The sequence below is a fragment of the Orycteropus afer genome, unplaced genomic scaffold (genome assembly GCF_000298275.1).
Source record: "Orycteropus afer afer isolate SDZICR_OR568_19922 unplaced genomic scaffold, OryAfe1.0 scaffold00342, whole genome shotgun sequence".
NCBI classification, from domain to species: Eukaryota; Metazoa; Chordata; class Mammalia; order Tubulidentata; family Orycteropodidae; genus Orycteropus; species Orycteropus afer.
In genome coordinates this window covers 3204790-3221596 of record NW_006921929.1, presented here as the reverse complement: position 1 = coordinate 3221596, position 16807 = coordinate 3204790, and the positions used below count along the sequence as shown (strand labels likewise).

Here is a 16807-nt window from a genome sequence, read left to right as displayed (position 1 = left end):
GTGACAAAAACAAATTATAAAACAGGATGATCTTATATGTAAGTATATATTGCTGCTTACCTAAAACTTCTAAATAAGTATGTATCACTTTCATAATGAAGTTATCATGGAAAAATCATTATACTCAGAAGTTTCAAAAACACTTTACTTCATTAATCAATGGAACCCACTTTTATGAAATAAGTTGGTAATTGTGTAAAATAATTTGATTGTTTTTAAAATACTAAAATAACACTTTAATTTCTCCTAATATTATGTAACTGCCAAAGGGGAAAACTGTTTGAAAGTTTTCTAATTTCAGCTGGGACAAAGTTTACCAAAGACTCATGAATTTCTGTGACTTCTTGGTTTTCTTATTTCCTTATTTGACTAATGCTATTTTTCCTAAAGTTTCCTAAAATTGACTACCCTGAGAATCTGTTTCACTTAACTTACTTCCCAACAGATCTCCATAGAAAAACATGTTTCTCTCAAACTAAACTTTCTGGATATCTGGGTTTGAATCTTTAAAAATAAAGTCCCTTCCTATAAAATGTGCATGGAAAACACTTTTTTTCCTCCTGGTATTTTACAGCACTAACTTCAGAGTTCTCTTTTCACAATTTTTCTCACTCATGAAAAGGTAATTTTGTAACAACAATGATAATTTAGGAAGAAAACTTAAACCGAAAGAACTCACAGATACAGGACTACAACCTCCCAAGTTTTCTGAGTGCCAATTAAGTGGTGTCTACACTATCTGGGGGAGCTTGGTGGCCTAGTGCCTAAGGCATTTGACCGCTAACCAGAAGGCTGGTGTTTAAAACCCACCAGCCACTCCTCAGAAGGAAGGTTGGGCAATCTACTTCCGTAGTGATACTGCCTCAGAAACCCAAGGAGAGGTTGCTATGAGTTGGATCCGACTCGAGGGCAATGGGTTACACTATCTGGAAGGAGCCCTGGTGGTATAATGGTCAAACACTGCTACTGACTGAAAGTTTGAACCTACCAGCTGCTCTGTGGGAGAAAGATGTGGCAATCTGCTTCTATAAAGATTACAGCCTTATGGAAGTAGTCCTACTCTGTCCTATAGGGTTGCCATGAGTCTGAATCAAGCTGAAGGCAACAGGTTTGTACTATTTGTGATTGTTGTTTGCCTTCGATTCGAGTCAGCCGTGACTCATAGTGACCCCTCCTTGGGTTTCCGAGGCAGTATCACTATAGGAAGTAGATTGTTGCTTAGTAGCCATAGTAGATGCTATTTAGTGAATTCCTTTTCTTCCAAAGACAGCAATAGTAGATACTATTTAGTGAATTCCTTTTCTTCCAAAGATAGGTTTCTTACTTGTGTCTGGTAGGCAAGTCTTGAAATGAAACATAAAAGTCCTTGGCAAGAGGGATCTCTTTGCGGTCTTTGACAAAGGTTTTCAAGGCCCGACAAAGGTAAGGGTAAACTCTGAAAAACAAACAAAAAATTAATTAACATTAAAAAGACCAAATGAGGGCTTCTTCCCTTTCCAATCTTGCCAACAACTGAGACCAAGGAATTTCATCTGGTTATAAGGAAACCTTAACTATGTGAGATGCTTCTATAATCTAGTCTGAGTCTGCTCTCTTACAGTCCTCTTTATTTCACCATAAACAAATCTAAAACAACAGAAACACCAAAGATGCAATGCTGTACGTCAATATCTAATACAATCACCTTGCTGGTACTACACATAATGTCACTGGTTTTCTCTGGGCTGTTTACACATTTGCCAAGACATCTTCCAATTTGGTGTCAAGGCCTATTGTATTTTTTGTTTCATTCTTAATTGGTAAGAAATGAATGAGGACAGGGAGAAATTTTGTAGCAGTGTGAAAGGAAATGCCTTGTTAGACTGATGTGTGCCTATCCTCTTGGTATGTATCAATAGCTGCTAAAGTTTGATTTGTTTAAAGCAACAGGATCTGAAAGTTCTCTGAAAAATTACTTTTGTGAGACAGAACTGCTGCATGGCCTGTTCATAAGGTATGAATACAAATGCTTATACCTCCAAGTCTTGATTTTTACCTCCTTCTCACTGTGGGGCATTTTTCCTGCTGCAAACCTTTACGATAAACTCTGCTGCTTATCCCTCCAACCATTCCTGATGGCAGTCAGCCATGATTAGAAACATCAACACAAGCCACAATCTCTAAATCTATAAGGTAAAGAAGCAGGGCTTTACCTCCTTACCCTCAGGTCTTCATTTCTCTTTCAAAGATATCTATGTTTAATCTGATTTTGTTTATACAAAATTATGAAATTTTGTTAACATATAAACACAGAGAGGAGCTGTGATGGCACAGTGGTTAAACCACGTGGCTACTAACCAAAAGGCTGGTGGTTGGAATTCACGAGCTGCTCCATGGAAAAAGGTGAGGCAGTCTGTTTCCGTAAAGATTTATAGCCTTGGAGACCCTATGGGGCAGTTCTACTCAACCTATAAGTTCGTTCTGAGTCAGAATTGACATGACGGCAGTGGGTTTGGGTTTAACGTGCAGACAAAGATTTATGTACAAAGATGTTTCCTGCTGTATATGACAACTAAAAACTGAAAGTCTAAGTTATTAAATATAATGTTTACTGATAGTATTTCTGTCAAAAATCTGAAAGCCATTAAAATGTTTTCAAAAACTTTATCACATACAGAAAAATATGTTACATGATTAAAATGAAAAAGGATGCTCTATCTACATGACCCTAATGTTGCTTTTTAAAAAACTGTATTTTTGTTAGGTGCCGTCAAGTCAGCTCCAAGTCACAGTGACAACAGAATGAAACACTGCCTGGTGCTGTGCCAGCCTTACACTCCTTGCTATATCTCAGCCCATTGTTGCAGCCACTGTGTCAATCCATCTTTTTGAGGGCCTTCCCCTTTTTCGTTGATCCTCCACTTTACCAAGCATGATATCCTTCTCCAGAGAATGCTCCCTTCTGACAATATTGACCAAAGTAGGTGAGTTGAAATCTGGCCATTCTCGCTTCCAAGAAGCACTCCAGCTGCACTTCTTCCAGGACAGATTTATTAATTAGTTCTTCTGGCAGTCCATGGTACTTTCAGTATTCTTTGCCAACACCATAACTCAAGAGCATCAACTCTCTCCCTACTTTTCTCTATTCTCTTAAATTTTATTTTTGGTAATATTATGTTAAGCTTTAAGAGATGAAATCTGTAACAATGTCCTTGCTGCAAAGATACCCCTGACAAAGGAACAGGACCCCTCACATATACTATTGTTTTCCCACAGCACCTACTCCTGGAGTGGGGTGGGTATGAGACAAATGACATAGCAATAGTACTAAAGACTCGATACAAAGCAAGTGATCCTCTTAAACCTTGAGAAAGCAATATAGAAAACAAAGATTTTCAACATTTCCATGTGAAAAATACTCAACTCCAGGAAAGCCTAGGTTAAGGTCAGAGCATCACTAAAATGACTAGATGGTATCAAAGGGCCTCCTCCCCTCTGAGGAAGGAAGTTAGATTCCTAGGTCTCCACCTCTATTCAAAGTAAAGAGTAACGCACCCATACCTATAGAACTCCTCTTGAATGGTGGTGGAAAGTTGCTGGTTAAATTGTTCCAGATCCACAAAACTCACAACCAGTGTGTTTCTCTCAGGACGGATTAGCTCCTCTGCCAACTGCAAGTACTTTATTTCTCCATCGCCGCTCTGGAACCTGTGGATATGTACAAGTCAGATTAAACTGAGGAGTCAGGGGCAGTAAAAAGAAGAATCTGGACACCAACAGTTCAACATATTGGTTAAAGATCACAGGCTTTCGAGTCAGGAGCCCCAGGTTTAGTAGTTCTGTAACTTAGGGCAAGTAACTTATGCCTCTAAACCTATCTCCCCCTTTTTAAATTCTCTCTCTCATTTTTTAAACAGATGAGGACACATCACCTCATCTCATAAAACCGTTATGAAGATTATATGTAAAGTCTTTCTGCACAGTGCCTGGAACACAGAAAAAATTAGGTTCTTGGGCTTTAACCTGAGGAGCTCTGGTGGCATAGTGCCTAAGGCATTTGGCTGCTAACTAAAAGGCTGGCGGGTCAAACCCACCAGCCACTCCTCAGAAGAAAAGAGTGGGCAACCTACTTCCGTAGTGATACTGCCTCGGAAACCCAAGGAGAGATCGCTATGGGTCGAACAGACTCGACAGCAGTGAGTTTGGTTTTGGTTTTGGGCTTTAACTTGAATTTGCTGACTGGAACATTTCCCAATCAACTCATGTGCTCAACTGTTAAATATTGTTATACATAACGGTCAATCAAGAAATTCAACTTAAAACCCAAAGACCCAATTTTCCTAGGGATTTGAAAACCAATAGATTAATTGAACTAAGAATCATCAGGATAAAAATAAAAACACAGAAATGAGGCTCTTTATTGTCCGAGACCTCAGAGAAATGAAAACACACATACATACACAATAACCTGCTCAATTTTTTTCCCTTAAATTCTTTAAATATACAGATTAGTTTTGAAACAGAATCAATCCCTCCTTCAAATATAGCATGTTTTAACTCTTAAATATCTATTTAAAATTTCACTGTGATTTGGGTGAGTTTTCAGAGCAAATTCATTTTCCATACAGTTCATACACATTTTGTTTCATGACACTGACTGCAATTCCCCACAATGTAACAGCTCTCTTCCCACTTCCTCCCTATAGTCACCTCTTTCCTGTGTCCTTCTTTCTTATGCATTCCTGTCCCCTGAGCTATCTCCTGATGTAAATGACCACCCTATATGCCAGTTTACTGCTTGGCTGGAAGCCATGGGAGTGACTTCATTCCAGAACTGAAGGCTAACTAGGGGTCATAGTCTCAGAGGGATCTCACCAGCCTCTAACAGACCAGTGAAAAGCAAACAAAAACTCACTGCCATTGAGTTGATTACGATTCATAGCGACCCCCTTTGGATTTCCAATGTGGTAAATCTTTACCGAAGTAACTGCCCCATCTTCCTTCCCCGGAGTGGCTGGTGGGTTTAAACCACCAACCTCCTCGTTAGTAGTCAAATGCCTAACTAAGGCACAACGCCACCAGACCTCCTTTCAGACCAGTAAACTTGGTCTTTTTTATGAAGTTGAACTTAGTTCCACATTGTTCTTCCACTCTATCCAGGAACTCCAGCACTGATCCCTCTCCAGGTGGTTGACAGTGGTAGCCTGCATCATGAAGTCTAACTTTTAAATATTTATTAAACATCACCTATGTGTAAAACACTTGACAGAGCTATCTGAACCTGAAAATGAAAGTGTTGTTCCAGTGCTAGGGTTGACACTCTCGGAAACACATAAGTAAATAACTGAGGAAGGGAAGAAGGGCACGCATACTAAAAAGGGTACAAGAAATGTGGCTGTCAAACAAAAGACAGGCACGTGAATTGAACATTTACCTGAGGTAGATACACTCCTTGGAGAGAACAATCATGGGAGAAAGAAGTGCTGCTTATGCACAGGGAGACAGCTCAGGGGGCAGGAGTGCATGGAGGGATGGACACAGGGAGGAGGTAACTATTGGGAGGAAGTGGGAGGGGAACTGTTGCATTGGGGTAAATTGTGGTCAATGTCATGACACAAAGTGTATGTAAACTGCTGTATGGAAAGCGAATTTGCTCTGTAAATTTTCACCCAAATCACAATTAAAAAAAAAAAAAAAGAAATGTGGCTGTGTTAATATAAACTAATTCTGCCTAATACGAACACCTAGTATTTGAAAGAAAAGCAAGAGTAATGGATTGGCTACAAACGTTTGCAAACAAGCCACAAGGTTGGAGAAGGTATGGGCAGAGTGTAGATGACTGAAGCTGGTTGTAGATGACACTACACAGAGGAGCTGTGAAGCATTTGGACTTTATTCCATAAGCAACAAAGAATCAAAGTTAGGTTTTCAAGAGGAAGTTAACATTTTTTTTTTTCTCAACAATGTGCAGGGACTATTTGTCATCTTCATCATTATCCCCATCATCTAGCCCTATGGTAAAAGGAAGGCACTTAAATTATTCTTTGAAACGAAGTAATTATTGAGGACCTTTATGATGTGGTTAGGAGCTCTGGTAGCTTAGTGCCTAAGGCACTTGACTGCTAACCAGAAGGCTGGCGGTTCAAACCCACCAGCCACTCCTCCGAAGGAAGATTGGGCAATCTACTTTCCTAGTGATACTGCCTCGGAAACCCAAGGAGGGGTCACTATGAGTCAGTCCGACTCAGATGGCACATAATAACAACAATGATGTGGTTGGTAGGTGGGGTTGAGGATAAGATGTGCATTCAAGCTCAGTGGCTGACAAGTAAATAAACATATTGCTATAATTATATGGCAAATTGCACCCTATTTTGCATTACAAAAGGGATTAGTGCTGTCTGGTAAGGGTTATGAGGGCTTCACAAAAAGGATGTGAGTCGTTAACTGGGCTTTCTGAGAGTAGCTGTCAAACAAAGAGTAACATAGCCAAAGGTGGGGAAATATAAATTACAGTTTAGGTGTGTCAGAATTTCCTAAGACATTCCCCTTTATCTGAAGCTGCAGAGTTGGTAAGATTAGGCAGTTGTCGTTGTAGTGATATATACATCTTCCCCCAAAAAAGGTAACTGGTAATAGGATAGGGAGAAGCCAGGGAAAAGTTGTGGGAGACCAGGAGCCTAGAAAGCTACTGAAAAAGAGGGAAGGGGGTAGGAAGGCAGGGAAAAAGGGAGAGAGTAAGGAAGGGAGAGTGGAAGCCATCCAGCCAGGTCGAGGGGTGTATTCAACTATTTTAATGCACGCCATCCCCACCCCAAAAACTCTGAATCGCATCAGAGGGATCCACAACGTTGCCGCTGATACCTTCAACTTAACTGGGTCCAACCGAGGCCGGCAACGCGATTCTCCCCAATATTAACCTCCTGGCCGTCTGGCCCTTTCAGGGCTCTGCCAGGATTCAAATACTTGTTTACTTCTCACTCCTCCCAGCCTACCGCGGCAAGTTACCAACCTCACCGAGCCTCAGTTTCCACATCGGTACCAAAAGGCTATGCCACTGCGGCCCTGCTGTGAGGATTAACTGATGCAAGCAAAGCGCTTAGTTCAGGGAATTGGACACAGCCAGAGATGAAACCAGCCCATTCGGTCCAGCCTCCTCGTGGGCGCTCTGCCTGCAGAACTTAAAGTGAAAGAGGGAGCCCTCCCCCCAACCAAAAGCTGCGTGATCCATCCGTGCCCTAAATGCGTTCGCCGCACGCTTTTGCCACCGCGTGGATATCCGGGACCTGGAGCAGCAGGCGACCCTGCTGGGGAAGCGGGAGGGGCTGTGCGGGAAAGTTCCGCCAGGAGGGGCTCCCTCAGGGGCTGGGAGCGAACAGCCAGGAGGAGGGCCTCCGCGCCTGCCGACTTACTCCTCCAGGAAGTCCAGAAATAGTTTCTGGCATTTCTCGGCCACCTCATCGCGGACTTCCAGGTGTTGGGAGCCAGAGACCGGCTCCGCTGCCGCTGCAAGATCCATCACCACCTATAGTTGGGTCGCAGTCGCTACCGCCACACTAGTCCACCACGAACGGCTTTTCCCCAGACCTCGCTGGTCTGCGCGCGCCACCGACGCTTCCGCTCCTCCCCTCCCGGGACTGACCGCTGGAGCCAATCGTGGCACAGGAGCTTGGGGATTTCGCGCCAAACCTGCCCAATGAGAGGAGGCTTCTCCCTCAATCCCGCCCACTGAGTGGAGATTTCGCGCCAAATGCAAAGAGAGAAATGCTAGAGAAAGCTGAGGCCTGCCTTTGCGCCTGCGCGATGTGGCCGTGCCCTGGAGGGTGTTGTCCTTCTGGAGCACGTTAAAAGTTTGCATCTTTGTCTCAGTAGTTATTCATGAAATTTCTCTGATATTAATTGACTGGTAGAGTTCAGACTGTATGGTAGAGGAAAATGAGTAAGAGTCAAACCTCCTGCTGAGCTGTCTAGTTGGAGGAAGTAAGCCGTGAACCAAGGGGAGAAAGCTTGCGAAAGAGTTAAAAGCCCAAAACCCCCTGCCATCGGGTCAATTCCGACTCTGCGACAAATGACAGAGTAGAACTGCCCCATAGGGTTTCCAAGGCTGTAAATCTTCATGGAAGCAGGTTGTCTGAACTTTCTCCTGCGGTGGGCCTGGTTGGTTCCAACTGCCACTGGCCTTTTGGTTCTCAGCGAAATGTTTTAACCACTGTGCCACCAGAGCTCTTTGAAAGAGGTAAAATCTGTGTATAAACAGTGCTGGGGCTGGGGTTGGCAGTTACTCTGGTTCTAACTGGAGAAAATTAACTAGGTATTTGACACCAAGGATTAATCCCCTGCTTAAAACAGCTCTTGGCTTCCATTCCCCAGGGTTTTCCTTCTTGCACTTTGCCCATTTTCTCCCAACTTCATTTCACTTGAATTTTCTCTTAAGGTCATTCTTTGTTAGCCTCCTTTGCAGGTGCCTCTTCCTCAGCGAATCCCATAAATGTGCTGGTTCCAGAGCCTTTTTCTCCAATAAAGGAGCTCCCTTGGCTTCACTGAGCATCTGTGTGCTGATGACTTATAAATGTGTATCACCAACCCATACTTTTTTGGGGGCCTCCAAGATATTAAAAGAAACGTGGCCCACTTCCATTTTTTGAAGCTTTCATTATATTGGAAAAATGTAATGCCAAACAGGACAACAAAAATTATAGCAATTTTAACACAGAGACACACTCATACACAAATACACTATTTACAGGGTATTTACTGGGTTCCCCCAAAATGCTTAATTTCTGGTGCACTGTAGCATATCTGTGATTATATCTATACCATCATCTGAAGAAAATGGGAATACTTGAGTATCTGCATCCTTCGCCAGCCCTTCATAGTTCCAGACCTTGTATTTACCTGCCTCCTGAACATCACCACATATATTTGCATACATATATACATATGCAGCTGGTGGGTTTGAACCACCAATCTTTTGGTTAGCAGCTAAGTGCCTTAACCACCACATCACCACAGTTCCTTATATGTACTTTAGGAACCTCAAACTCCACATACTTCCTTTATGTTCACAACCCTGTTGTTGGTTGCTATGGGTTGTTCTGATTCATGAGGACTCCGTGTATGCAGAGCAGAACTGCTCCATAGGGTTCTCAAGGCTGTGACCTTTCTTTCAGAAGCAAATCGCCAGGTGTGTTCTCCAAGGTGGGTTTGAACCACCAACCTTTCGGCTATTAGTCCAATGCTTAACCATTTGTACCACCTAGGGATCCTTCATAAACCTAAAACTTGTTAAACCAAACCCATTTCCATCTAGTCAAATCTGATTCACAAATACCCCATAGGACAGGATAGAATGCTGTTACCAGGATGCCTGAGACCCTGAGCAGGGGTCCTTGCCTTCTACTGACAAAGAGTTGAACAGGAGAGGCAAACTGTCCACACAAACTAAAGTTTATTAAAGAGACAGGAGAGAAGATGGGTTCGCAAGGGAGAGATGGAGAGTGGCTTTTGCCTACGCTACCCTCTGGTCTCTCCCCAAACAAAGGAATTCCTAAGCTTTATAAAGGGTCTTCAGCAGGAAGGAGACATTATCTTTATTCATGAAAAGGGTGGGGTTCTGAGGTTCAAGTTATGCATGTGTGATGTCTCTGGACCCCAGTTCGAGTCCCAGTGACAAATTCTTGTTCTTGCCTCCCTCTGGTGGAAGGTCACGTTGTTGGTCATGTTGACCTTTACTGTGCATGCTGTGCACTTGGTGGGTGCCTAATGAGAGACTTAAAAAAACAATTGGGAGGTTTATCAGCATTTTATAACTAGTCAAGCTTAGGGTCCTTTACTTTGTGACCACTTTATCTCCCTCAAGCACCTGGCTTGCCAACTAATCAGTTTACTGATGCCAGCAGCCAGAATTATGTGGTAGTCTACATATAGGCTTAAATTCCAAGGGCATTGAGTCAGGGGCCTGTTTGACCTGGCAAGCTCAATTCCCTGCCTGTCTCACTGCCCCATAGGGTTTCCAACACTATAATCTGTGGAAGCAGATTGCTACATCTTTCTTCTGCAGAGCGGCTGGTGGGTTCAAACCTTGGGCCTTTTGGATAGCCGTCAAGTGCCTAACTACTGTACTACGAGGGCTCCTTTCACAAGCCTTGTTAGGTGCTATCGAATCAGCTTCCACTCATAGCGACCCTATGTACAACAGAACGAAACACTGCCTGTTGTGCGCCATCCTCAATCCTTGCTGTACCTGAGCCCATCGCTGCAGCCGCAGTGTCAATCCATCTCTTTGAGGCTCTTGCCCTTTTTCACCAACCCTCCACTTTACCAAACATGATATCCTTCTTCTACTGCACTAAAAGTATCCACAAGGTATACAGGAACATTTTTTTACCACATTTCTGCTTCATGCTCTCAGAAGCCCTCATTCTCTCTTTCCCTCTGGGTAGGTTTCTCACAACCGACGTCCTATGTACAGAAGGAAAAGACAAAATATGAGAGAGCACACAGAAGTTTCAGGCTAATCTACAGCTGTGCTCACCAAGAAACTCAAGACTTCCTTCCCTCTGTCTTCCAGATGTCACACATAAGCCACAAAGTGTGACTCCTACTTATTACTTCCTGCTGCTTCCTGGTGAGCCTCCATTGCTTCACAGGAATTGGACTGGAGCTCCCACCTGGGGCTTACTCTATCTCTCCTGGACTAGGCCCCTTGCCAAGGAAGGTGTTTGGTAATGTCATCCCCATTCCTATGAAGTAAAAGATTTACTTTAAACCTCATATATGCCATTTTCACCTTCTTGAGTTTACCATGCCACTGTCTTCTTGTGGTTCTGAAGAATTTCCTGTGCTAAAATTGTGTGTAGAAGCATCAGCGTTCAGCTGAGTGATCTCATAAAGAAGTGTTGGGACTGTTCATGGGGACTGACTGGGATGTGGAGAAAGGAGAGGGCAGAAGAAGACACTTGAAAATATTTAACAACCGGAGAACACCAGGATCTTAAATATCTCTACTTTCTGTGTGATCTAGAGCAAATTGTTTAACCTCTCTGTGCCTCAGATCTTTATCTATGGGATAGTAATAATAATACCTGCTAATAAAGTTGTTATTGTAAGCATTAAGTGAGATAATACATGTAAAGTGCTTTGTATGATGCCAAGCACATTCTAAGGAGCTCTGGTGGCATAGTGCCTAAGGCATTGGACTGTTAACCAGAAGGTTGGTGTTCAAACCTACCAGCCAGTCTATGGAAGGAAGATGGGTTAATCTACTTCCATAAAGATTTACTGCCTCAGAGACCTAGTGGGGGTTGCTATGAGTCGGAATTGACTTGATGGCAGTGAGTTTGGTTTTGGTTTTTTGAGCACATTCTAGATATTATATTAATATTCTGTTTATCCCTGCTCAGGATTGATTCATTATAAATCTGTTTGTCTTAAATATTGTCTATAAAAATATGTTTATATAACATAATCCATTATAATACATCAGGTATGTATGTGTGTGTGTGTGTATGCATGTGTGTCTGTATATCTCCTTTCTTTGAATGTCCTTACAAGCTGTCAGCCAAAGAGCCTCTTTAGCCCACCGTACTATGTACTCCACACCAGGTAGGGTTGGTTAATGCAAACCTGCACACCTCTGTCTGCTGAACTAAGTGTATCCTGCAACTTGGCTGACAGTTGGAGATTGGTGAAAGACTATGTTATGAAGCGCATCATAAACATCATTGCTACCTGGGAGGAGAGGATGGCTTGATGTGTGCCTGGAAGAAACCTTGACCCAAGGCATGTCTTGATTTCAGAGTTTTTGAGGAGGATCAAAGGGCAGATGCCAATGTCGCAGAAATGCATTTCCCTCAGGATTATGCTATGAGGACTAACTACTGCTATTTTAGCTAGTGTTCGCATTTCCAGGAACCCCTTTCCAACATAGGGCATGTGTCCATACCCTACTGTCCCACCTCCTCCGTGAGACCTGACCTCCTAGTCTATGACTCTTCCTCCTTTTTCTGAACTCTGAGAGCATTATTCCACCATCACCCCACTTGGCATATGCAGTTTTTGCCTTGATTTGCATGATTTTCCTTTCAGGTTACCTTTTGGTATGATATCAAATATTTATTGATTAAAAACTGGAAACTTGGGAAGACTGAAAACCCTCTAAGACTGAAAAAAGCATGTTTTCTTAGAAAAGCAAACCTTTACATTATGGAAAATTTAAAATACATATGAAAGTAGAGAAAATAGAATTATGCACCCTCATTACTTATCACCTAGTTTCAGTAATCAACTTGTGGTCAATCTTGTTTTATCTAAAACATTACCATTTTCCCCACACTAAATTATTTGGAAACCAATTTCTGACATCACATAATCTCTTCCATATATATTTCACTATATACCTCTAACAGAATGAATGTGTGTGGCACAAGCGGTTTGCAATTGGTTGCAAACCGCAGTTCAAATCCACCTAGCAGCTTTGCAGAAGAAAGAATTGGTGGACTGCTTCCATAAAGATTACAGTCAAGACTGGGATCTTAAAAGCTTGCAAGTGGCCATATAGATGCAACGATGGGTCTTTCCTCATGAAGAGCAAAGAAGAAGGAAGAAAACCAAAGAAGCATGGAAGCAAGTAGTCCAAGGGACTAGTAGACCATGAGATCCTCAGGCTATATGACCACAAGGCCAGAAGAACTAGATGGTGCCCAGCTACCACTGTCAACCACTTGGAGGGGAATCTGTGTAGGAGATCCTGGATAGAGTGGGAGAGCAATGTAGAACAAAACTCAGTATTATTTAAAAAAGAAATAAACAAAGACCAGGCTTGCTGGTCTGATGGAGCCTGGTGAAACCCCTGAGACTATGGCCTCTAGCTGTCCTTCAGGTCTGGAATTGAACCCACTCCTGTGGCATATGAGCTGAACATTTACATTAGGTGGATACATTCTTTGGAGAGATCACTCATGGGAGAATAGAAGGGCAGTGTATGCACAAGGAGACGTTGGGGGGTGGGGCAAGAGTGCATGGGAGGGAAGGACACAGGGAAGAGGTAAGACTATGGGGAGGAAGTGGAAAGAGAGCTGCTATATTGTGGGAAATTGCAATCACTGTCATGAGACCAAATATGTATGAACTGCTGTATGGAAAATGAAATCGCTCTGTAAACTTTCACCCAAATCACAATAAAAATTAAAAAAAAAAAAGATTACAGTCAAGAAAACACTATGATGCAGTTCTACTCTTAACATGTGGGGTCACTATGGGTCAGGGGGCTGACTCCACACTCCACATTAGCTAACAACAACAAAAATCTCTAAAAACAAAGATTCTTTTCCAAAAATAATAACCACCACATCAGATACTCTTGTGACCCTTTCAGAGTGTTCCAGCCTCACCTGTCTCTTGTTTGGTACTGCGTGGGCTCTGAGAGATTTAACGTTGCCCCTACCTTCTGTTCTGTGCCTCTCAGGCTTCCCTGTTTTCACCACCAAGGAGCAAGCCCAAACCTCTCTGGATTTTTTTCAAGTAAAGATAGGAAAAATGTATTAAAGTAATGCAGTTGATCTAGAAATTGGATGTGCCATAAGAAACTACTATTAATGAGATGCCTGCTCTGAGCCACCCTGCGAGAGTGAGGGAGTTAAGGGGGGGGGGAATCTTTGACCAATAGAAGACAAGGGTCAAGGATGAAACTCTCGCCCTTTTTTCCCTGCTTGCTCAGGGACAGTCCTGAGATAATTAAATCAGCTAAATCAACATCAGTCAACCCCTCAAGGGTGCAGGTCTGAGGGCTGACCAATCAGTCACACTTTGGTGGTAACCTGTTCCTGCTGAGTCCAACTCAACTCTACTCTATAGGACAAAGTATAGTGTTTCCAAAGCTGTAAATATGGAAGCATACTGCTGTATCTTTCTCCCATGAAGCAGCTGCAAAAATGCAATGCAACCACTGCCGTGGAGTTGGATCTGACTCACAGCGACCTCTCCTTGGTTTTCCGAGGTGGTATCACCGCAGAAGTAGATTGCCCAGCCTTCCTTCTGAGGAGGGAGTGGCTGGTGGGTTTGAACCGCCAGCCTTCTGGTTAGCAGTCAAGTGCCTTAGGCACTACGCCACCAGAGGCCCCCTTGGAGCAGCTAGTGGATTTGAAATACCAGCCTTTCAGTTAGCAGTTGAGCACTTAACCACTGCATCACCATAGCTGCTTACTTTGGTGATAGACACCTCAATAAAGCATCCTTTTATTGACTTCGCTTTCTTCCCTGACTTACTCCTCTTGTCCCTCACTCCTGAGGACTGTCCTTCCTATTAAAATAATAGCTCATTAGCTTATGCCTCAACATCTGCTTCCCAGAGAAACTCAGGCTAAGAAAATCACAATGCCATCATTGTACCTTAAAAAACAAAACAAAACATCCTAAATGGCAAAAATTCTTTGCTGTTATCCAATATCTAGTTCACGGGCTGCATTTTAAATGGTAGAATTTTAGCAATCAGGTCAAGCCAGTCATCCATTTGTGACCCTATTCCTCTTCTTGTTTGTGCCCTGATGAGATGAGGCAGAAGAGGCAGAAAGGCATGAGCTGTAAGGTGAGAGACAGCATGAGTTAGGAAGCAGAGAAGGAAGGAAGAGTCTGAGAGATTCATATTTTTCAGTTCAGAGCCAAACTGCCTTTGTTTTTTTATTGTGAATATCCATTATTTTCCATATGAAAATTTTTTAAAAAAAGGAAAAGACTGATCTATTTGTAACCACGCAACTCTAAAGTAGGTAATAATAGAGATCTTGTAATAGCTAATAATCACTGAGTTTACTTGACTCTCACTTTACTCCAGTCTGTCTGTTTTAGCTCTCACATCTCAGAGTTGTCCCTGATGTGCTCTCATCACAAGATTTCAATGATTTCTAGCCTCAGCTAACTGGAAGGGTCTATATATTTGACTTCCTGGAACAGGAAAGAAAGGAAAGCCAAGTGCTGCAGGGAGGCCACTCACACACCATTTCCATGGTTTTCTTTGAAGATTTGTACCCTCTTCTTCCATAGATGTGGGGTAAGAAATTCCACCTGTGCTAACCAGTATGGTGGCCACTAACCACATGTAGCTGCATAAATGTATATTAACTAAAATGAAATAAAATGAAAAATTCAGTTCCTCAGTTGCACTGGCCACCCGTCAAATGCTCAATAGACACGTGGCAAATAAATGGCTCCCGTATTACACAGAATAGAGCAAGTTTTATTGGGCAGCACTACCTGAGACATGCTGATGAGAGGCTGTGGCAAAAACCTGGGTCTGGCTTGCAATCACCTCACTCAACTCAGAAATAAAGACTTCTTTAACCTTTAAAACTTTTACCTAATTCCTTCTCATTATGTGTTGGCTACACTTTGAGATCTATTGTCTCATTTTATCCCAGCAGCCAACCAGGCAGGTAGGTAGAACTGATATACTTGAGGAAATTAATATTTCCTTTACAAACAGATGTTCTATCAAAGTCATGGTCATGCTGCTAATTAGTGGCAGAACTTTTATTCAAGTGTCAATCTCTTGGTACAGCCTTTCAGTTGATCCCTACTGCTTGCTTTTGGCCTATTTTGCCCTACTGATGTTATCGATGTTTTGCAAAAAGTATCTAATTCTCTTTCTATCTATTTGGAAGAAATTAGAACTTATAATTTAACACAAAACTATTGATTACAATTCAATACAAAGCACTATCTCAATACTCACGCTGTTTCCTTGGCAGGGTTAATCTAAGCAATGATTTAAAATCCCCTTCACCAGAAGCTCTTTCCTACTACCTCCACTTATATTGCTTGAAATTTCTGTGTTACAGGGTCGTGGGGTTAAAGCATTACAGTTTAGAGACTTACATGGGACAAAGGAAATTGTGGTGTCAAAGGAAATTCTCCTGGCAAATTGTCAATTGTTTGAGGCACCAGACCCTGAAAGGTTAAAGTTCTGAGCACACTTATTAATACAACTCTCGTTTCACTCTGAGACATTTTTTTGACTCCATCAAGCTATTTTCTGCTTGACTTTTGGGAAATTCCATCCACAGCCTACAGTATTAGTTTCATTTTAGCATCTATTCTTCCAACTACTGCAGAAACCTTGAGTTACTCAGACTAGAACCACTTCATTCCTCTAGCCCCAGAAAGACCATCTGGGGTGAGTGTGGGCTCTCCCAGTCTGATCCATTTTGAGGTGGGTTTTTTTTTCCCCCTTCACTAGAGTGGGTGGCAGCAGATATGCTTATATTTTCTCCCTCCATTCAGGATATGTGTGTGCATGCCCATCTGCATATTTTCTAAAGACAAACATTAATCCTTAATGATTACACAGTTTGAATCTATCATTCTGTTGTTGTTAGTTACCGTTGATTCGATTCTAACTCATGACTACACCTGCATGCAGAGTAGATCTGCTCTGTAGGATTTTCAGGCAGATTGCCAGGCCTGTCTTCGAAGAGAATTTCCCTAACTGCTTCATAATTTGCAAGATCACCTCTGCTTATAAACACCTGCATAAAGTGTGATATTTCAATTTACAAAGGCATGATTAATTTCTTAGATGAACTTCCATTCTCCTTCCAAGTCTCTGTGTGTGTGCATACTGGGGGAATGAAGGGGATTGTTTTATATGTATATAATATAATGTAAAAAAAGTCCTCTACTTTCATTTAATAACATGCTTTGGACATATTGTTTTTATTTTGAGAGAGGTGTTATTCTTTCTAATGATTGTTTCATTCAATAATTCAGTTGTATGTCTAGACCCAGATGTCATCAAGTTGACTGACTTACAGCAGCCCCTTATGTGTCAGAGTAG

General features: G+C 42.2%; 1 protein-coding gene across 1 annotated transcript in view; it reads right to left on the bottom strand.

The window, feature by feature from the left end:
* The window catches only part of MCM6 (minichromosome maintenance complex component 6), a 55534-nt gene extending 48036 nt beyond the window's left edge, over positions 1-7498 (bottom strand). The window contains exons 1-3 of the mRNA XM_007952499.1: positions 7392-7498; positions 3541-3687; positions 1325-1435 (exon numbers count right to left, since the gene is read on the bottom strand). Coding sequence (XP_007950690.1) covers positions 1325-1435; positions 3541-3687; positions 7392-7498 — 365 coding nt within the window. The remainder of the gene's footprint in view (positions 1-1324; positions 1436-3540; positions 3688-7391) is intronic.
* Between the last annotated feature and the right edge of the window lie 9309 nt (positions 7499-16807).